Source organism: Pempheris klunzingeri, chromosome 23 (assembly GCF_042242105.1).
Source record: "Pempheris klunzingeri isolate RE-2024b chromosome 23, fPemKlu1.hap1, whole genome shotgun sequence".
Lineage (NCBI taxonomy): Eukaryota > Metazoa > Chordata > Actinopteri > Acropomatiformes > Pempheridae > Pempheris > Pempheris klunzingeri.
In genome coordinates, this window is record NC_092034.1 from 9,681,718 (window position 1) to 9,699,466 (window position 17,749).

Here is a 17,749-nt window from a genome sequence, read left to right on the forward strand (position 1 = left end):
CCAGGCTTTTAGCTAAGCTAAGTCTGCCGGTTGTGAATTCATATTCTGCCTACAAACACGAGAACGGCCTCGGATCTAAATAGCAGAAAAAAGAAGCAAGCAAGTAAAGGCTGCTTCTTAAAATATACTGACCAAAGTGTTATCACTTCATTTTTAGCTACACTTACTACATCATGAGTTGCCTTCAACCTGCATCTCTGTCCCTCCACACTGCTTTCTCAGCCTGAGTCAATATATAGCCCAGCTCCATCACCTGCTGTAGAGAAACACGCCACCACTCTCACATGCATGCTACATCGCACATGTCAGGTAATCTGTCTTTCCCTTTTTGTCTCTCTCATTTCTATTACATCAACGATCCATCACATTTAATCTGTGTTACGTTATCTCTCCTGGCTCCTCTTTCTTTCTGTCTCTCACACAGTTAGCCGAGTCTTTCTTCTTAACTGCATCTTCGACTTTGATATACACATAATGTGTGTATTGACGGAAATGAAGACAAACTAGAATCGGAGATTCCCTCTGGGAGAAAGAGAACTGAAGGTTTATTTTAATATCTCGGAACCCTAATCTATTTTCTATCACAGAGTAATCTAACCATAACAATGACATGAGCCCCAATGCTGTTTTTAATCAGAAGGGTCAGCAAATGGTAGAATCAATTTTGTCACTTGGAATATCAGGTGTTTTAGAAAACCTCTGCTGACATTCAGTGCACGTCCACACTAGATTCTTAATACAACTTAACCATGGGGGTTATTGAAATTTCATCACTATTTTTTATGAAGGAATTCATCTTCATGGTTGTCAAAATACGCTCCAGACGTCTTCTACAAAAAAGACACCTTTGCAATTGACAATAAAGTCACCAATATTGAATTGCAGCTCCACTGTAATTCATAACGGCGGCGTAAATAGTTTAAAAAAATATTTTTTTGATTGGCTGATATCTCTGAGGGCTGTAGGCAGGTCAGTAATGCCATTTTTAAATGCAGCCACCTCAGGCCACTCAGAGAGTGTAATAGCACATCCTCGCTGTTTCCCTTTAAGTTTCAAATCCTTCCCTTGTAAGCAGTGAATAATCTCAAGGTAGCCTGCAGGAATCTTTGAAACATTTTGTTAAAGTATTTCAGAGAAAGAGCCTTTGCTCTGATTTTTTTTTTTTTTGATGCAGAGGAAACGGCTGTCCTCAAGGAAGCCGGTCGCTTTAATGGTTACTCATTTAAATAAAACCCGAGGTGCTTCTGTCCTCCACACACACACCCCCCCCCCTCTTTTTTTTTCCCTCCCAGATGGCCTCCGATTCAATTTTGTCAGAAAGGCTCAGCCGTCATATTAAATATTCGTCATGTTGTCAGCTTGTTGGTCCTGTGTGTTGCTTTTAGAAGCCGCCCCTGCCCTTTCTGCAGCTAAGTAGCCACCGCGGGTCGAGCCTCTGCAGCACTAATCAAACCCACTTAGCACCTGCCCTCCCTCAGGTTAGAAAGCGACCCCAAAGTCTGTGTCTGCCTACGTGTGTGTGTGTGGGTGTGTCTTTCACTTGACCCGTACTCCTTTGACTTGTTAAAGTTGTGTTAACAGTGAGCTGCATGCCAAGAGTGAAGACGATGATGGAAGAAAGCTTGCATGTGTTTGTGTGGAGTCTTGGGTTAAACACTCAAAATAATGAATAATTCATTTAGTGTCAAGGCATGGAAGATAGCCCTGAGGTGCATTAAAATTTGTAATAATTCTTCCTAATACAGGGCATTTATTGTCCTTTATGGAAAACCTCTCTTGTCAGCCATAGAAATTTTCATCCCAAACTTTTTGTCCTATTTCTGCTTCTATATATATATATATGTGTGTGTGTGTGTGTGTGTGTGTGGGTGTGTGCACGTATTCACACATCTATTTTGAATCTATACTTCTCCCTCATTTGTCACCATAAGCATATGTTACCTTATTTTTATCTCTCCTGTGCTTTACTGCATCTCTCTGTTGCACCAAACGAGAAGTAAAATCATAGCTTTTACTTTAAGTGCATTTTACTTTCCTCCTGTCCCCGGCTTTGAAGGCCCAATTTTTCCCCCAATTATCCCTCAAACATTGTCCCAAGTGTCTCACTGTCAGTGTAAAGCAGACAACATGATGCGACAGTGGGCACTCAACACAAATACTATTATATGAAGAACTAGAAACCGCAATATCTTTTTTTCAAAACGCCAGACTTTCTGGCAAAACGTTTAAAGCTCCATCGTCGGGGATAAATGGTCAAGCTTGGACAGACATGTGGTGCTGGATACGCTTTTTCACTCGACACATCAATGTGCTGGCGTCTTTGAGTGTGCATGTGCCTTAGTTCTTAGTCTGGTTTTGCCAAGCTTCAAGCTGAAAACTAGAGAAAGTGTTTTTTTTTTATTTAAGAAAAAACGGATTTTTCTTCAGAAGGAACATTTATAAGCAGATGGTTTTTCATGATATAGCGTATGGAGCACAAGATTGTTTCTTTTGCCATTCAGAACTTATTATTCAGGATTAATTTATTCTTATTTATGATATTATTTACGGGATCTTAATAATTCACCATCTAACTGACAATAAGAAGTTTGACCTATTAATGAATTTAACTGTTAAACAGTTATTCATGTTGCTTATGGAAACGCTTGTGCTGATTATACAGACATTATGGAGCAGCAGAAGTGCAGTGTTTACTCAAAAGCAGAACCTAAACCTAAACCTGTAAACCGCTGTAAGCTTTACAAGATATTCATTTAACTTTTGATTTCTTTTTACATTATTTTTATCACAACCTTCGGTCCGCCCCGCGTTTCTAAAAGTAGACTCACTCATTGTATTCACAAGGTGTCTCAAACTTGTTGTAAAGTGTTTCATTTAAGTTTAAAAACTTACAGTAAAGATGGCGGCGAAGATGGGAGAATATTTATGTGGTAGTATTGTGTGTAACTTAAGTGGCTCAGAACATATTGGATATGACATTAATCTATTTGCTCTGGTTCAAGACGAGACTGAACTTTTCTATTGATGTGAGTTTTTAGCCACGACAAAAGCCAAAATGTGGCCTGACACAGACTCGGTACGGAGTCAAACCTCACCTCTCAGCGAAAAGTTAATGATCGAGATCGAGCCGTCCCGCTGCATCTCACCACGCATTACAATGCGCCAGACATGATCTCCTAGAGCCACTAGAGTAATTGCTAAACCGTCTTCCTGAGTACCCGCTAAAAGCCGAGGAATCAGGAGATCTGAGGGAAAAGCGTAGCTGACCATTTGCTGTATACATTTATTTAAGTTAGACATTTTTGGAGAGAGAGAGAGCGCTGCAAACTGTGAACAGATGTGTCTAGGCGCCTCCCCCTGCTGATTGTGACAGATTAGTGTAAATGCTCTGCTCAGTGAATGTAAATAAATCATCCTTTGTTTAAAGACACTTGTGTTTAGTTTTGTTTAGTTTTACCGGTCAGCATCCAGGCGTCGTCCAATTTTTCATGCGCCCCGTTACTTTTCCTCACCCACCGACTCATCTCAGCAGCACCCTCTGCTCCGGGACTCCTTTAATTCATCTCCATAGTTTTGAACTAAATGTTTTAGTAAGGCTATAACTAAAATCTTAATAGTATTCAATTCATTCAAAAGTCTTACTGTCTGTTAAACAGTTTATTTAATTAATATCCCCAGTTTATGGTATAGAATATCTCTCACCGTCTGCTGACACTGAAGTGAATATTATGAATTTGCTCTCCAATCACGAGTGATTTACCCTCATGTCTGTCTTACACATAGCAGTCGTCGCTAACAGACTCCAGTGAGGAGAGAGCTGCAGCTATGACAAGGGACAACAAGGACAAGGTTGGTGTTTCCAGTTACCCTCCGGTGGCAACTTGTATCAGTGTTTTGTATTTGGCGCTGCTCCACGGTCAACTTTGCTCAAGCATTGCTCTGTACGGTTTGAAATGTTTCCAATTCAGCATTTCTAGAGTAGATGTGTTCAGCTTTTCGACATGGACTCAAGATATGTTTTCAAACGCAACACTGGCATATGTCTGTCAATAGATGTCGGTTTGTCTCAGAAGTGTGTTGTCTTCTAAAGTTGTTGCCCTTTGTCTCTTCTCTGTAGGAGGGTGACAGTCACAGTAGACTTTACCTCCGCCTCTCTCCAACTAACCCTTTCACTCCTACCCCGTTTAAGGTTTGTGGGTCTCTGTGTTGTGCTTCCCCCTTTCCCTCTCCGTGTATGCTTGTACAGATGTGTTGATATACCAGGATACAGCTCATGTATCCGATATATTCTAACATGCTGCGCATGCATACACTTGTACGTGTCCTAACATCCCCTCCATCTGTCTGAAATCCTTTGTGCGTTTTTGTGAAATCAGAACACGTTTTGTCCTTTTGTGTTTGTCTCTTGCTTTTTGTCGCTTCCTTTTAAAGAATAACGGAATCGGTTTTCGATTAAATGCTTGATGAAAGCAAATCTTAGACTTATGGATTGATATTTTCTAATAACTAAAAATGACCAAAGAAAAATGTGATTTGTCGCTCCAGGTTTTCAGGTAAGTGCACATATCAGTGTCTAATGGGTGAATATTTGATTTTAAATACCAATTTAATGATTAGTAATGACATTTGTAATAATTAAGTAATTAAATGTGGTATTTTTGACTCAGTAAGTATCATTTTATCTTAATTCATTGCTGTAAGTAAGCTGATTAACCTAATTCTGATCTGAGCCTCTGGCATCTTTAAGGAACCATATCACATAATTATTTCTCATCCTAACACTAACACGTCCTGCTAAAACCGATGAAGCTGTTAGCGGAAACCAAGATGTGGCTTCTGTTGATCACATCAACAGCTCTCATGTGCCTCCCTGTCTCTATAAACCCTCTATCGAGTTGATTCAAACTTATATGCAAAGACTTAAAAGAAAAAATAAATAAGAAAATTCTCTTTAACTTTCACTAATAAACTATTTTCAAACTCCATCTGTGGCGTGACAGCCGGTGAAGCGTGAAGCAGCGAAGGCATCTCCCACCAGCACCGTCCTCCTCCTGCCAGTGGTGCCCCATGTGGGAGAGACTGATACAGACACACTGACAGAGATTCCTGGCAGCCCCGCCGAGGCAGAGGAGGAGATAAAGGAGGAGGTGGAGGATGAGTTTGGCTACAACTGGAGTGAGTTCTCTCTCTATTTCTAAGGGTGCGATTATGTATTTTGTTTGGCACGACAGTAGAAATGTTCATTTGTGTTACTGGTTCATTTGATTTCACTGTGGCCAAAAGTAAATCCTGGTTTGTGTGAATTCTTGGTGTGAATGTGACCTGTGAGAAACGTGTATTATATACTCAACGAAATACAATCAATTTAATAGAGATGGAAAATGTACTCATTAGCGTACTGTGGCCCGCTTTATCATCTGACTACCACTAGAGGTCCTCCAAGTTACATGTTTGTCTTGCCTGCACATAAACCCATTCAGGGTCTGCAATAAAGAGCACTGATTCCTATGCTTGAGGTGGTCGCACCTCAGCAAAACCTGAAGGACTCAATGTCCCAATTAGCTATTAGCATTCAGCTGTAGGATGAACTCACCGCTTCAAGGAGAACGGGTCACAGTCAGTCACACTCAGCTCAGGCAACCAGCATAAAGGACAGACTTCCAGCCTCCAAACACCTGGGACTGTGGAGAATATGTGTGTGTTAGAGAGTGTGCCCATCCTGCGGGGATAAGATTGATGAGGTTGGGCCCGGGGAGGTGAGTTGTGGAGATTAGTACGGGACTGATGCTTCAACAGTGGCAGGGAGCCCAGAACAACAGGAGCCCATTGGTCCGAACAGCGGCTATCTAACACACCAGAGACAGGAGAGGTGAAGAGAGAAAGAGAACGGGCTGGAGTGAGAAGGGCAGGGATGGAGACAAGATTGAGACAAAGAGAGAGAAGGTGATAGTGAAAAAAAGCAGCAGTCAGACATTTAAAACTTATATACAAGCAATACAGCTGCCCCCTTTTTTGAGCAACGTGAATCATATGGAAGCCCAGGCTCAAGATAAATCTGGCACTGTTCAACAGTAATGTCAGCCTGTAATGTCTGCCATGACTTCACCTGCCTCTTTCAGAGAACATAATCCAGCGCTATGGCAGCCTCCCAGGTGTCCTACACATGATCGAGCTGGAGAAAGGCAAGACAGGCCTGGGCCTCAGCCTGGCGGGGAACAGGGACCGCTCTCGCATGAGCGTCTTCGTGGTGGGAATAGATCCCAACGGGGCGGCCGGCAGGGACGGACGCATGGTAGTGGGCGACGAGCTGCTGGAGGTAAGATGAGCGTCGATTGTAGCTCTCGATAGTTTAAGTAATTTACTCAAGGATTTGAACATCTTATGTCATTGCTTTTTCATTAAAAAGGCTTTTGGTGTCACTGTTATGTATTACATGTTTACTTCTGGAGAAAAAGTGTGTGTAACTGCATATTTTGCTTCTTCTTGTTTTTTTTTTTAGATCAATGGGCAAGTCCTTTATGGCCACAGCCACCAGAATGCATCCTCCATTATCAAGAGCTCTCAATCCAAAGTCAAAATCATCTTTGTCAGGTATAAAAACGCTTTTATTCTTCCTAGTAAAGCTTCTGAAACAAATCTCCATGGCAACAGCAACTACATTTCATTCCCATTCATTGCCCCGTCATGTCTGTTGCACTGCTGTTCGCAGTTCAGTAGAGGGAGCTATTGTAATTCAACAGAGAGATGTGGTATTATAGTGCATATTCAGTGTGGACCAACAGACTCTTCCTTGTGCACTCAAAGTATTTCTTATCTTAAAATGATTAATCCACCACCATTTTTCCAGTAACTTATCAGTTTTATATAGATTTGTAAAAGCAAATGAATGAAGAATATGCAAATTAGAGTTTTGAAAAAACATTTTGTGTTATACTGTATCAATCATTGTACAATAATAAGACTTCCTGTTAGTATGAAATAGTACATTTCCTATATATTAACTGCAAAAGTAGCATACAAGTATATAACAAGTATATGTAGTATACAGTAAGCGGTATGGAAATGGAACATAGCAGCTGACATATCAGCACAAAGTCAGACACTTATGACCCTTGACCCCCCTTCAAACAGTCTTTGCCAGGATCACACTACTTGACCTTCTACTTAACTCACATCCCTTTCCCGACCCCCCGAACAAAACACTGTGATCAGTACACATAAATCACGACTCCACTGTCGCGTAAAAGCAGAGGAGCGACGATTTACGTGAGTTATGACTGTTTGGGGCAGGAACACAGAGGCGCTGGACCAGATGGCTGTGGGACCGGTGAGGGAACATGAGGGAGACACCGTGGAGCCCCAAGCTGAGGTACGACTACACTCCTCGCCACACAGAGAACACACATGTCACACACCCACAAGCACTACAGCAGACAAATGCGCAGATGTTTGGAGAGAGAAGTCCCATCTGCATAACAAGCTATGAAACACACACACACACACACACAAACCTCCTTCACCTGATATCGTGCTCCTGAATGTTTGCTCCTTAAAGTCTCTGTGTTTGTGTGGTCCTGGAGATCCCAAGCTCCCAAGTCTGTGTGGAACTCCCAAGACACCCAAAAACCACAAACCGTGGTGCAGACACACACTCTCACCAGCAAACACACACACACACACACACTCACAGATCTTTGCGTCATACTATACCAACTACTGCCTATGTCCTCACAGCTAGAAACAACTCCTGCTAATGGCTCGACTTCAGCATATGTGCATCACATCATAAAGCTGAAGGTGAGATGCGCACGCACGCACACACACACACACACACACACACACACACACACACACACACACACACACACACACACACACACACACACACACACACACACACACACACTCACACACACACACAGGACAACACTGTTCTTTTGAAATACCAAAATAAAGAAGACAATGGGGAGAAAGTTAGCAGTAATGAGGGAGGTGTACATAAAAAGTCAATGGGGTATGACAGAGCAGAGTGGGGAGCGCACAGGAGCAGTCAAGTCTGACAAGCTGCCAAGAAAGACAAAAGAGACGGAACATTGTCAAATAAAAGGGTGAATAAACAAAACAACAAGTGAATGGGAGCAGAGCTTTTCCGAAGGGGCATAAAGGCTCAGTTCACACAAATGATAAAGAACAGAACAGATTTTGCCCCTTTTCTAGCCATGCAGATATTTTCTTTCTTTCTTGTTGCACAGGAAGTGTGCAAAGTGACCCACTAGCTGGTGCAGCTTTATTATTTAGCTCATGTTACAACTATGGATGCGTGTGCACACAGTTACCATGTTCAGGTGTGTTGGCCTAGACAGAATCAGTTTAAATAATGTTGCTGCTCTCCAACAGGAGGACGGAGGACCTGGCATCACCTTTGTGGAAGGGAACACCGACGGTGGAGTTGAGGTTCAGAGTATATCTGAAGTGAAAGGACACACAGACACAGTATGTATCAAATACTGCAGCTGATGGTTTGAGTGTGTTATGGTTGATTTCTCACAATGTTGATGTGCTCCATGCAGGAGGACTACATGAAACCAGGGGACAAACTCCTAGCTGTGAATGGTGAATCAGTGCTAGGCTACACTGTGGAAAAGGTACACCGTGTCATTGGAAATAAGCTGTAATCATCACATTGTAGTTCCTGTGTTCATCATAATGGATCTTTTTTGTGTGCAGAAGAATTATTATTACTATCTGATTAGTAATTCTACTGTGTTTTAGGTCAATTCTCTACTGAGAAAAGCCAAAGGTCCAGTGAAGCTAACCTTCTCTACAAATGAGACTCCCTCCTTCTCCTCTCCCCAGTCAACCTGCCAGGATAAAGGTTGGTCAGACAGCGTCCTTGCCAGCCTACCCAGCATGCCGAGTGCCGCCACGACCACCCCGACTCAGCCAGAGGCAGACACAGTCACTTGTGAGTGCGCTTAATTTGCTTTACCTGCTTAAAATTGATTAATGCGAAACTAACTACGAGATAAGTAGTCACTTTCTCACTTCTTTTGATTCCACTAATGTAGGTCCGAGTCGCTCGTCCACCCCCTCCACTCTGGTCTGCGACCCGACGACATGTCCTATCATTCCCGGCTGTGAGACCACCATCGACATCTCCAAGGGCCGCACTGGCCTGGGCCTGAGCATTGTGGGAGGCTCCGACACCCTGCTGGTAGGAGAAAAAAATATGAAATTTGAATCAGCTAATGAGGCTGTAATGAAGAGCTTTTCTGATGTGAGAAGTGACTGCTTTAGCAACAAAAATAAGGTTAAAACATAAAGTATTTCACCTTTTACAGTCCACAATGAAATGTGCTGTAAATGTGCAATAACTTAAAAAAGTTACTTGACCACCCACTATGCCACCCACTTAGAATCTTTGGTGGTGGTTTAACCCAGGTTGAAAATAGCTGTGGCGGCTCAGGAATGTAGGAAATGATGTTGTCACAGTCTTCCTCCTCCTCCTCCTCCTCCCAGTGTCCTCTCCTCAGCCCATCTATTCTGTCTGCTCAGTCAGGCTTGGGGGAGCAGCTCTTTGTCTGGCCTCAGCCACGGCAGACAATATCCAGCCCTGGAATGTAACCTCTGAACCCCAAATGACACTCACACTGGACCGCAGAGAAAACACACTAGAAGTCAGAAACACACACGATCCAAAATAATATCTGCCTGCCCTCAAATGCAATAAAAATCACACATACGCACCATTTAAAAAAAAAAAAAAAAACATTCTCTCCTCCAACATGGCACATTACTTCACCTTTTTGTCCTGCGTCCCTCTCACTCCTTTCAAATAAACACTGACTGCTCTCATCTTCCTCTCTTATTCTATACTTATTTGCTCTCTTTTTTTCCCCCTCTCGCTCTAGGGAGCCATCATTATCCACGAAGTGTATGAAGAAGGGGCAGCCTCGAAAGATGGCAGGCTTTGGGCAGGAGACCAAATCCTAGAGGTGCGCTGCGGTATAATGAGCATCACACATGACCTAGATAAAAAAGAGGCAGAGTGAGACGCGGCCGCATGAGGAGTGTTAACATGAAAGCTTCAGTTTCCATCTTCAGTCAAGGATCAAGCAGTTTGATACTACAAAAGATGCTTCAAATATAAGTTATGTTATTATCAAGATGGGGTTCTGAGTGAGAAGTCCAAGAAAAGTAACCACTGGTCTGTAATACGTGGAGAGACAAGTTAAGTATCCAGGCTCAACTTGGATTTGCCCTCAGTTTGACCTCGTGCTTTGTCACAGAGGGAGGCCAGGGGTGGAGCTCAGGACTATAGTTATGGCAGCTCAATCAGTAGACCTGGATTGAAAGCACACATGCATGCTTGCACGCACACATACACACCCTCATGACTTAATTGCCCTCTATTATTCATTTGAGTCCCCGAGCCAAGTCGTTTTGTTTAGAAAATAGGTTCAGAGAGGAAAAGTAGAGAGCTTTTTTCCCCACTCCACAGCAATGCCATTAGCTGGGAAAAATCCTGTGCATGTCCGTGGAGAAAGCTAATGGGGTATTTCCCCCCTTTAATGTGGTAAAAATGAAGAAAAAAAAAACATCAATCCTTAATCTGACCACTGAGGCTTCTCACAGACTTCTGTGGGAAGAAGTGTTGTAACATCCCCTGTGATTTTCATATTATGATCCAGGTCAGACAGCCCAGCAGAAGAAATGTGATGTCAGTGGTCAAAGGAAAATTCAGTTTGAGCATTAAATTAGGCTGTTAGCACTTTGTAGTCTCCTGAGCATTCACTTAACATCAGGAATATAAGAATAGGACTTTGCTACGTTGCAGAATGCCCCAAAATAGAAATGTGACCTTAGATGTAGCACATTTTCCTAGTTTTTAGCACAGTTCAGTGCATTTTTCTAAAGACAAGCAATAGTTATTTTCTCTCATTGCAGGTGAATGGTATCAACCTGCGCGATGCCACCCACGACGAAGCCATCAACGTGCTGCGGCAGACCCCGCAGAGAGTCCGGCTGGTGGTCTACAGGGACGAGGCCCAGTACAAGGAGGAAGACCTGTGGGACTCGTTCACCGTGGAGCTCCACAAGAAGCCCGGCCAGGGCCTGGGCCTGAGCATAGTGGGGAGGAGGTGAGAGAGATTTATTGTTAGCGCTGCTGCGTAGTGATGCGCAGTATGATCTGGAGCTACGCTGGATGAGCTTTACATATGAAAAAGTTGCTTTTTCATGAAAAAGCTTGCAGTTGGCTTTGCAGTTTGCTTTTCAAGTCACAAAAAGAGTTGGCATATTAAAGAGTCTTGGCAACCCTTAATATGTAATAATTAGTATGAGCAGACATAAAAAAGACATTTAAGCAAATAAATCCTTAAAGTCTCAGACGGCTGGCCATTTTAAGATTAATCATATTGCATTGACTTGTCTCTTGAGAATAAAAGCAAACTCAGAACAGCCAGACTACAAATACAAAAGTAGGTATAGAATGGTATTGGCAATATAATGAACATAATTATATTATAGTTATAGTTAATTATAATTAATAGATAATTTGACAGTAACTGTATGAATTTTCTTTTTTAATGCAGATCACGGGAGCAGAGGTAATCATCATAATAAGAACTGTATTTTTAAATAGTGTGTAGTGTGTAGAGAGCGAGAAATAGAGATCCCACACATGCACAACACACTAACACGTGACAAGCAAACGGCAGAGACGGGGCTGCGTCAGGGAGGGCAGCTACTTTTTGTTCCCATGAGAGCAGCTGAGGATGATTTACTAGGACGTGAGCTTGCAAAATGAAGACATTCTTACACATAAACTCAACACGGGCTTCTCGCAGTAGCCTTTGTGTGTTAAGCCTGTTGGTCCACATGCTGACGGCCTGTGGGCGTCAGGTGTGTGTGGTGCTGTGATTGGACCCTTACAGTACATGCACATGTACATGTACATGTCCGTGGCTGCGTGCGTATAACTTTCTGAACAACTGCAGGGTGAAAGGCTCACGTTGGGGTCGTGGGCTGAACAGCCTGGACCGCCACAGGCACATCAAGTTTTAATGCAGTTGTAAATCTTTGCCTCTGTCACAGTGGTTTTGCTCACGAGTGGGAAAAAGCAGCGAAAACGCTCGACAGGATGGAAAAGGCAGCGACATAACAGACAACCTAAAAACCCTCGGCTAAAACGGAAAGTGCAAGCTAGCAGTTAGTGGTGAGGAGTTGTCACAGCCAAGTATCTCTGGCACTCCCATTGAGCGGGATCGAGTGGCCTGGCTTCACAGCCTCTGCTTGTGTTAGTTTTATCCACGTGGAGATTGGCACTTGAGATATGCGGAGTCCACAGAGGAGATGTGCTTTTGGAAGTGAGTGCTCAGAGCAAGCGCAGATTCTTTTCACAATGTCGAGCTTTGACTGTAGGAAAACAAGGCCAAAGTGTATTTTCCTGTGACAACACCAACTGGTTTGTCAAAGGATGTTTAGAAGCTCAGATTTTGGGTTTACTACTCACTGCTTTTTGTGGCAGATAGCAGAGCCTCAAAACCCAAATTTGCTCAAAGGGGTAAAAGCTGGGGGGCTGAGGTGGGACAGGCAGGTGGCAAGTTGTAGGTGTAGACACCTGTCAGACATGCTTCCAATAAAGACCTAATACTTACTTAACACTTGGGGAGCAATGATTCTTATCTCCCTTTGGTTCTTCTCCTTTCACTGGTACAAATGAGACACCAGTAAGCCCTATAATGTGTCAGGATAAGGATTTCTGATAGTTTCTCACTTTTTGCGGCTGCATGGTCACAGTGAAGTGAGCAAATGCAGGATTCAAGATGGGAAACACATTCGTTGAGGTCACAGTTGGGGGGTAAATACACTCTTTCCTATTAAATATTCCATTTTACCAGCTGTTTGTCTGCCGCCTCCCAAGGAGCAGGAGCAGCATTTGTGCAGAGGTTCAGTGGAAAAATGTGAAACGGCTGGATCAATACTGTACCAGCAATTACATGCTCAACAACAGCAGTCAGCGGGGGGGCGAGAGGGCTAAGGTCAACAAGTAGGGAAAAACACGCAAACAGTAAAAGATGTTAGCTCATTGTCGCGTCTTTGTCTTCAACCTTTCCTACCAGGAACGACACTGGAGTGTTTGTGTCCGATATCGTGAAGGGAGGTTTGGTGGACACTGACGGCCAGCTGATGCAGGGCGACCAGATCCTGTCAGTCAATGGCGAGGATGTCAGGTCGACCACGCAGGAGGCCGTGGCCGCGCTACTGAAGGTACGTGTGTCGTGCTGGCCCTCAGAGGGAAGCGCAGTCAGCGAACCACGCGTATATTATCCTACTAATGATGCGCCTTGTGTTGCAGTGCTGCGTGGGGCCTATCAAACTGGAAGTAGGGAGGTTTAAGGCAGGCCCCTTCCACTCTGAGAGGAGGATGTCTCAGAGTAGTCAGGTACTGTAATTTCACATTTTTCACGGTTCATATTTTGATGTCATTCTTGTCTACAAATTGCTCTCATGTACTCGAAAAACAGCAAAGCAAATGTCTTTGTTTCAGATGAGTGAAACTGGAAGCTCCAAGGCGGCCTCTCAGTCATGCTCAGACTCTGGAAACCCTCCCGGCGACCCTGACAAACTGAGTGGGAGTCTGGAGTGTAAGTCGCCTCCGATCTGATATTGATTCATGAAGCATATGAGTTAGGCAGCCATAGGAAAACTGTGAAAAGTGGACAAGGAGTCCTCACATTTTGCCTGTCTGCTTCCTTCCAGCTCCAGAGCATCAGGACACCAGAACAGTTGAGTTCACTAAAGGTCCCAGTGATTCCCTGGGTATCAGCATAGCGGGCGGCGTGGGCAGCCCCCTGGGCGATATACCCATCTTTATCGCCATGATGAATCCAGTCGGCGTGGCTGCTCAGACACAGAAGCTCAAGGTACGAGATTTACGCCGCGGTTTCAGTAACCTTTACTGGGCTGAATGCAGCGCTAAGAATTTGCATGCCAGTAATTCCTGTGTAGGATTTAATTTGAATCTTAAGTATTTCCAAGCGACGTCCTTCCCACTCACTTTACTCAGTCTGTGAATCTCGAATCTTCTCAAAGGTCAAGAGCCAACAGCCTTTAGCAGTGACCCTGCCAGTTAAATGACAATTGTAGCTCTGTGTGACGCAGGCCGGAGGAGGACAATAGCCATTGCTAACATGGATAATAAATCTCCTTCTCCTTCTGCATTCAGATCATTAAGCCTTCTGAGGGGCTCGTTGAAATGAATAGGGGCAAGTCTTGAATAGTATATTCATGCTGCTTTGTCTTATCAGCCAGAATGAGATATGAGAACGCGACATAATGAAATTACTCAGCCGAACACAGGCATAGTTTCGCTTTTGTGTCGTGCGGTGAATTCAATTTTTAAATAGTTTTAGCCAGGGTCTCACGTCCCGTTATCATGCACAGTTCTCCAGACTCAGTGAAGAAACGTTTAAATAATGCACATCGCAGAACAGCATCTCCGCACACTTTTAAAAAGGGAATACAAAAGCAATGGGGACTGTTCATTATTTAAAAATGTCACAGGAGCTACTTCTCTTACTCATGTTTCCAGCCCACACGCTGATGTGTCGCCAACATGGAGCTAAACAGAGTCTGAGCTGCATCTGAAATACCCAGACTTTTCGGTTTTATTTTCTGCCGATGTGCCAGTTTGTCTGTCTCTCACGTATCCTTTTAAATTGCTTTAAACTGTCACTTTCCCAGATTGGGGACCGCATCGTCAGTATCTGTGGAACCTCTGCTGAGGGCATGAGCCACTCACAGGCTGTGGCTCTGCTCAAGAACGCCACAGGCACAATACAGCTGCAGGTCAGAGAAGTGCACACACACACACACACACACACACACACACACACACACACACACACACACACACTTGTCCTCTCTATCGTTCTGTTCTTGTTAGATAAATCTGCAGGCGCAGTTAGATAATCTGCAGTTGAACATGACCTGTATTCTTTACCTTATCTGTGTTCATTTTCGCCTGAAACGAACAGTCGAAGGCCACCACAGTTTGAAGTATCCATAAAACTCACCTCCCTCGTCCAGCACAACCACCATGCTATCAGTCTTTATCTTACAGGTCAGTAGTACCATATAAGTGCGTAATTCTATGTGTGTGTGTGTGTCTTCACTCACCTGTAGGTGGTAGCGGGCGGTGACACCACCGTGACGGGTCCCTCACAGGAGCAGACAGCTGGAGGTCTTACAAGCAGCTGCATCTTCCAGGATGACCTCGGGTATGAACACGAAGAACATTTAGCTGTGTGGTTCCCATCCGTCTTACCTCTAGACTGTCAGTCCACCCAGGGGACTGTTTGGAAATTATGAGGGGGGGGGTCTAGCTTTCTGTTTTATTTGAACTTTTTCTCGAGAGCTTTACGATTTGAAGTTTGTATGATGAAACTGGTTGGACAAATTCAACACTAATATCCAGATATTACGTGAGGGAAGGGAAGGTATCATGTGCTATTATGGCTGGGGCCGGCTTTGTTTCTTCACAAAGTGAACCATATGGTTCAGCCCCCCTCCCCGCCCCTATAACTTACAGTACAGTCCCTAACTGTGTCCATCTTTCCAGCAGCCCACCTCAGTATAAGACCATCACTCTTGGAAGGGGACCAGATGGACTGGGCTTCAGTATAGTCGGAGGGTACGGCAGCCCCCACGGAGACTTGCCCATCTATGTTAAAACAGTTTTTGGAAAAGTAAGTGGCCAAATTATTACACTTTATCTTGTCAGAATTGAGAAATTGCATATTTGTAATCAAAACTCTACCGCCCTGTGTGCTCGTGCCTAGGGGGCAGCAGCCGAGGACGGCCGTCTGAAGCGAGGAGACCAGATAATGGCGGTTAATGGGCAGAGTCTGGAGGGCGTCACTCACGAAGAAGCCGTCGGCATCCTGAAAAGGACCAAAGGATCTGTCACGCTCACCGTGCTATCATAGACACACATATGCAATATGCAAATACACACGCTATCTTCACCACCTTCCTATCTTCCTACACCCTTTTAATGACACCCAAAGCAACGCAGCTCACAGGTGTGGTGTCACGTCTGGCAGGAGAACTCAAACCAGCAACATTTTCGCAACCAGCAGATTGTGCTAAAAATCACCAGATGTTCATTTGTGAAAATGTGCACACTGAAATATGAACACTGCTAATCATGAAGAAGCTTATTGCTCAATATAGAGCACACTGTGATCCACACCAGCCTGCTGCAAATAGACTTATGTGTAGAATGTGTCACAGTAAGAGCTTTTTATCACTGTCACATGAATTCATAAATAGTTCAGTAAACAGTTTTGGTTAGCTAATTAGTTGTTACATAAATCTCAGTGAGGTTGTAAATAGTTTTAGAAACAGCTCCTTTACATTCCATGGCTCTTTTATGAAGTATTCACCGAATAACAAGTATTGAGCGGTTTCCTGTTTTCAAATGAATGGATCGTGAGATCATTATTTTCAAGAGTATTTTACAACACAAAGCAATGTTTCTACAGAAGAGAGGCCTCGTTTTCAAGGTGTTTTTACAGTCTGCGGTCTACTTAAAGGGGTGACCTCCCACCAAATTCACAGCATGAAACAGCACGAAAACGCACTAGAGGCATTTAACAGATTAGCAGGATTTAGCAAATGGCTATATTAGCTGATAATAGCATTATTTGTCTTTTACATTGCACTGCTGTCGGCAAATACTGATTTTCCTGTAAGGCCGATGCTGCTGTAACTGGTGTTAATCAACTTATCATGAAGTCACTGTTGTTTTAGCAAACGTGGCCAAGAGAGACTGATGGAAGTGTGCAGAGTGTTAACACTTCCCCCCCGAAGGGAAAGATGTGAAATCCTTGATGCCGTGGTCATTAAACTGAGAAATGTTGTATGAGTGCACATTTGACTAGATGAGGAATTGTGTGTGTGCGTGTGTGTGTGTGTGTGTGTGTGTGTGTGTGTGTGTGTGTGTGTGGACGACCTACTCACTGAAATATAGTGCTGCTAAAGCTGAAATGAAAGGTATTATGCCACAGTATTTGGATTTTTTAAAAGTATTAATTAATGTTCACTTAATGAAAGTGCACAGACAAGTAAATGACCCGCTGTCTTTGCTGGGATGGATGATTGGTTTTCCTCTGTGTATTACATGTCAAATGTTTATATAACGGACATGAGCTCCTTTTGCCCTTATTATTTACCATTTGTCATCTAGTGTGTAGTTGAGGTCATTACGCATGTGTTGTGTGGTCTAGTTTCAAGAGAAAGTTGTCTCTTCTCTGTCTTCTCACCTTAACTACGAGGCTCTAGCACTGTCAATGTGACAGTATTGAATTTATTCACACTGAATTAAATAAAAGTGACCTTTGGATTCAATCAATGTGTCCCACTGTTGCATTGTTTTGTGTATTGTTCTTCCTTGTTGGCCTAAAGCAGACAGCACTCCTATTTTAGCATCCTCATTCTCTGTTAGTAATTGCCATGAAATATGAATACTCCCTTGTTAAACCTCAGCGGGGTGTCTATAAACTGAAATATAAAAATGAATAGTATTTGAGGAGTGTGAAATGCAGAGCAACTTTGCAAATGCACCAGTTCTTACTGCTCCTGACTGCACACTTGCACAGTATACGTCACATCTGCCGCACATCAACTCAATAAATCTTCTATCCGGGAGATAAAAGCAATTTGCCGTCAGTGAAGGTCACAT

At 43.5% G+C, this 17,749-nt stretch overlaps 1 protein-coding gene across 1 annotated transcript in view; it reads left to right on the plus strand.

Annotated features, from left to right (window-relative positions):
* Positions 1 to 17,415, plus strand: part of LOC139222594 (multiple PDZ domain protein) — a 44,707-nt gene extending 27,292 nt beyond the window's left edge. The window contains exons 28-49 of the mRNA XM_070854398.1: positions 1,386 to 1,478; positions 3,787 to 3,849; positions 4,118 to 4,189; positions 5,001 to 5,175; positions 6,120 to 6,316; positions 6,500 to 6,591; positions 7,291 to 7,369; positions 7,735 to 7,797; positions 8,398 to 8,493; positions 8,571 to 8,645; positions 8,773 to 8,965; positions 9,069 to 9,214; positions 9,912 to 9,995; positions 10,948 to 11,141; positions 13,125 to 13,272; positions 13,361 to 13,447; positions 13,553 to 13,649; positions 13,765 to 13,928; positions 14,749 to 14,853; positions 15,190 to 15,284; positions 15,629 to 15,752; positions 15,846 to 17,415. Of these exons, the coding sequence (XP_070710499.1) occupies positions 1,386 to 1,478; positions 3,787 to 3,849; positions 4,118 to 4,189; positions 5,001 to 5,175; positions 6,120 to 6,316; positions 6,500 to 6,591; positions 7,291 to 7,369; positions 7,735 to 7,797; positions 8,398 to 8,493; positions 8,571 to 8,645; positions 8,773 to 8,965; positions 9,069 to 9,214; positions 9,912 to 9,995; positions 10,948 to 11,141; positions 13,125 to 13,272; positions 13,361 to 13,447; positions 13,553 to 13,649; positions 13,765 to 13,928; positions 14,749 to 14,853; positions 15,190 to 15,284; positions 15,629 to 15,752; positions 15,846 to 15,992 (2,589 nt within the window). The 3' untranslated portion in view covers positions 15,993 to 17,415. The remainder of the gene's footprint in view (positions 1 to 1,385; positions 1,479 to 3,786; positions 3,850 to 4,117; positions 4,190 to 5,000; positions 5,176 to 6,119; positions 6,317 to 6,499; positions 6,592 to 7,290; positions 7,370 to 7,734; positions 7,798 to 8,397; positions 8,494 to 8,570; positions 8,646 to 8,772; positions 8,966 to 9,068; positions 9,215 to 9,911; positions 9,996 to 10,947; positions 11,142 to 13,124; positions 13,273 to 13,360; positions 13,448 to 13,552; positions 13,650 to 13,764; positions 13,929 to 14,748; positions 14,854 to 15,189; positions 15,285 to 15,628; positions 15,753 to 15,845) is intronic.
* Positions 17,416 to 17,749: the final 334 nt, after the last annotated feature.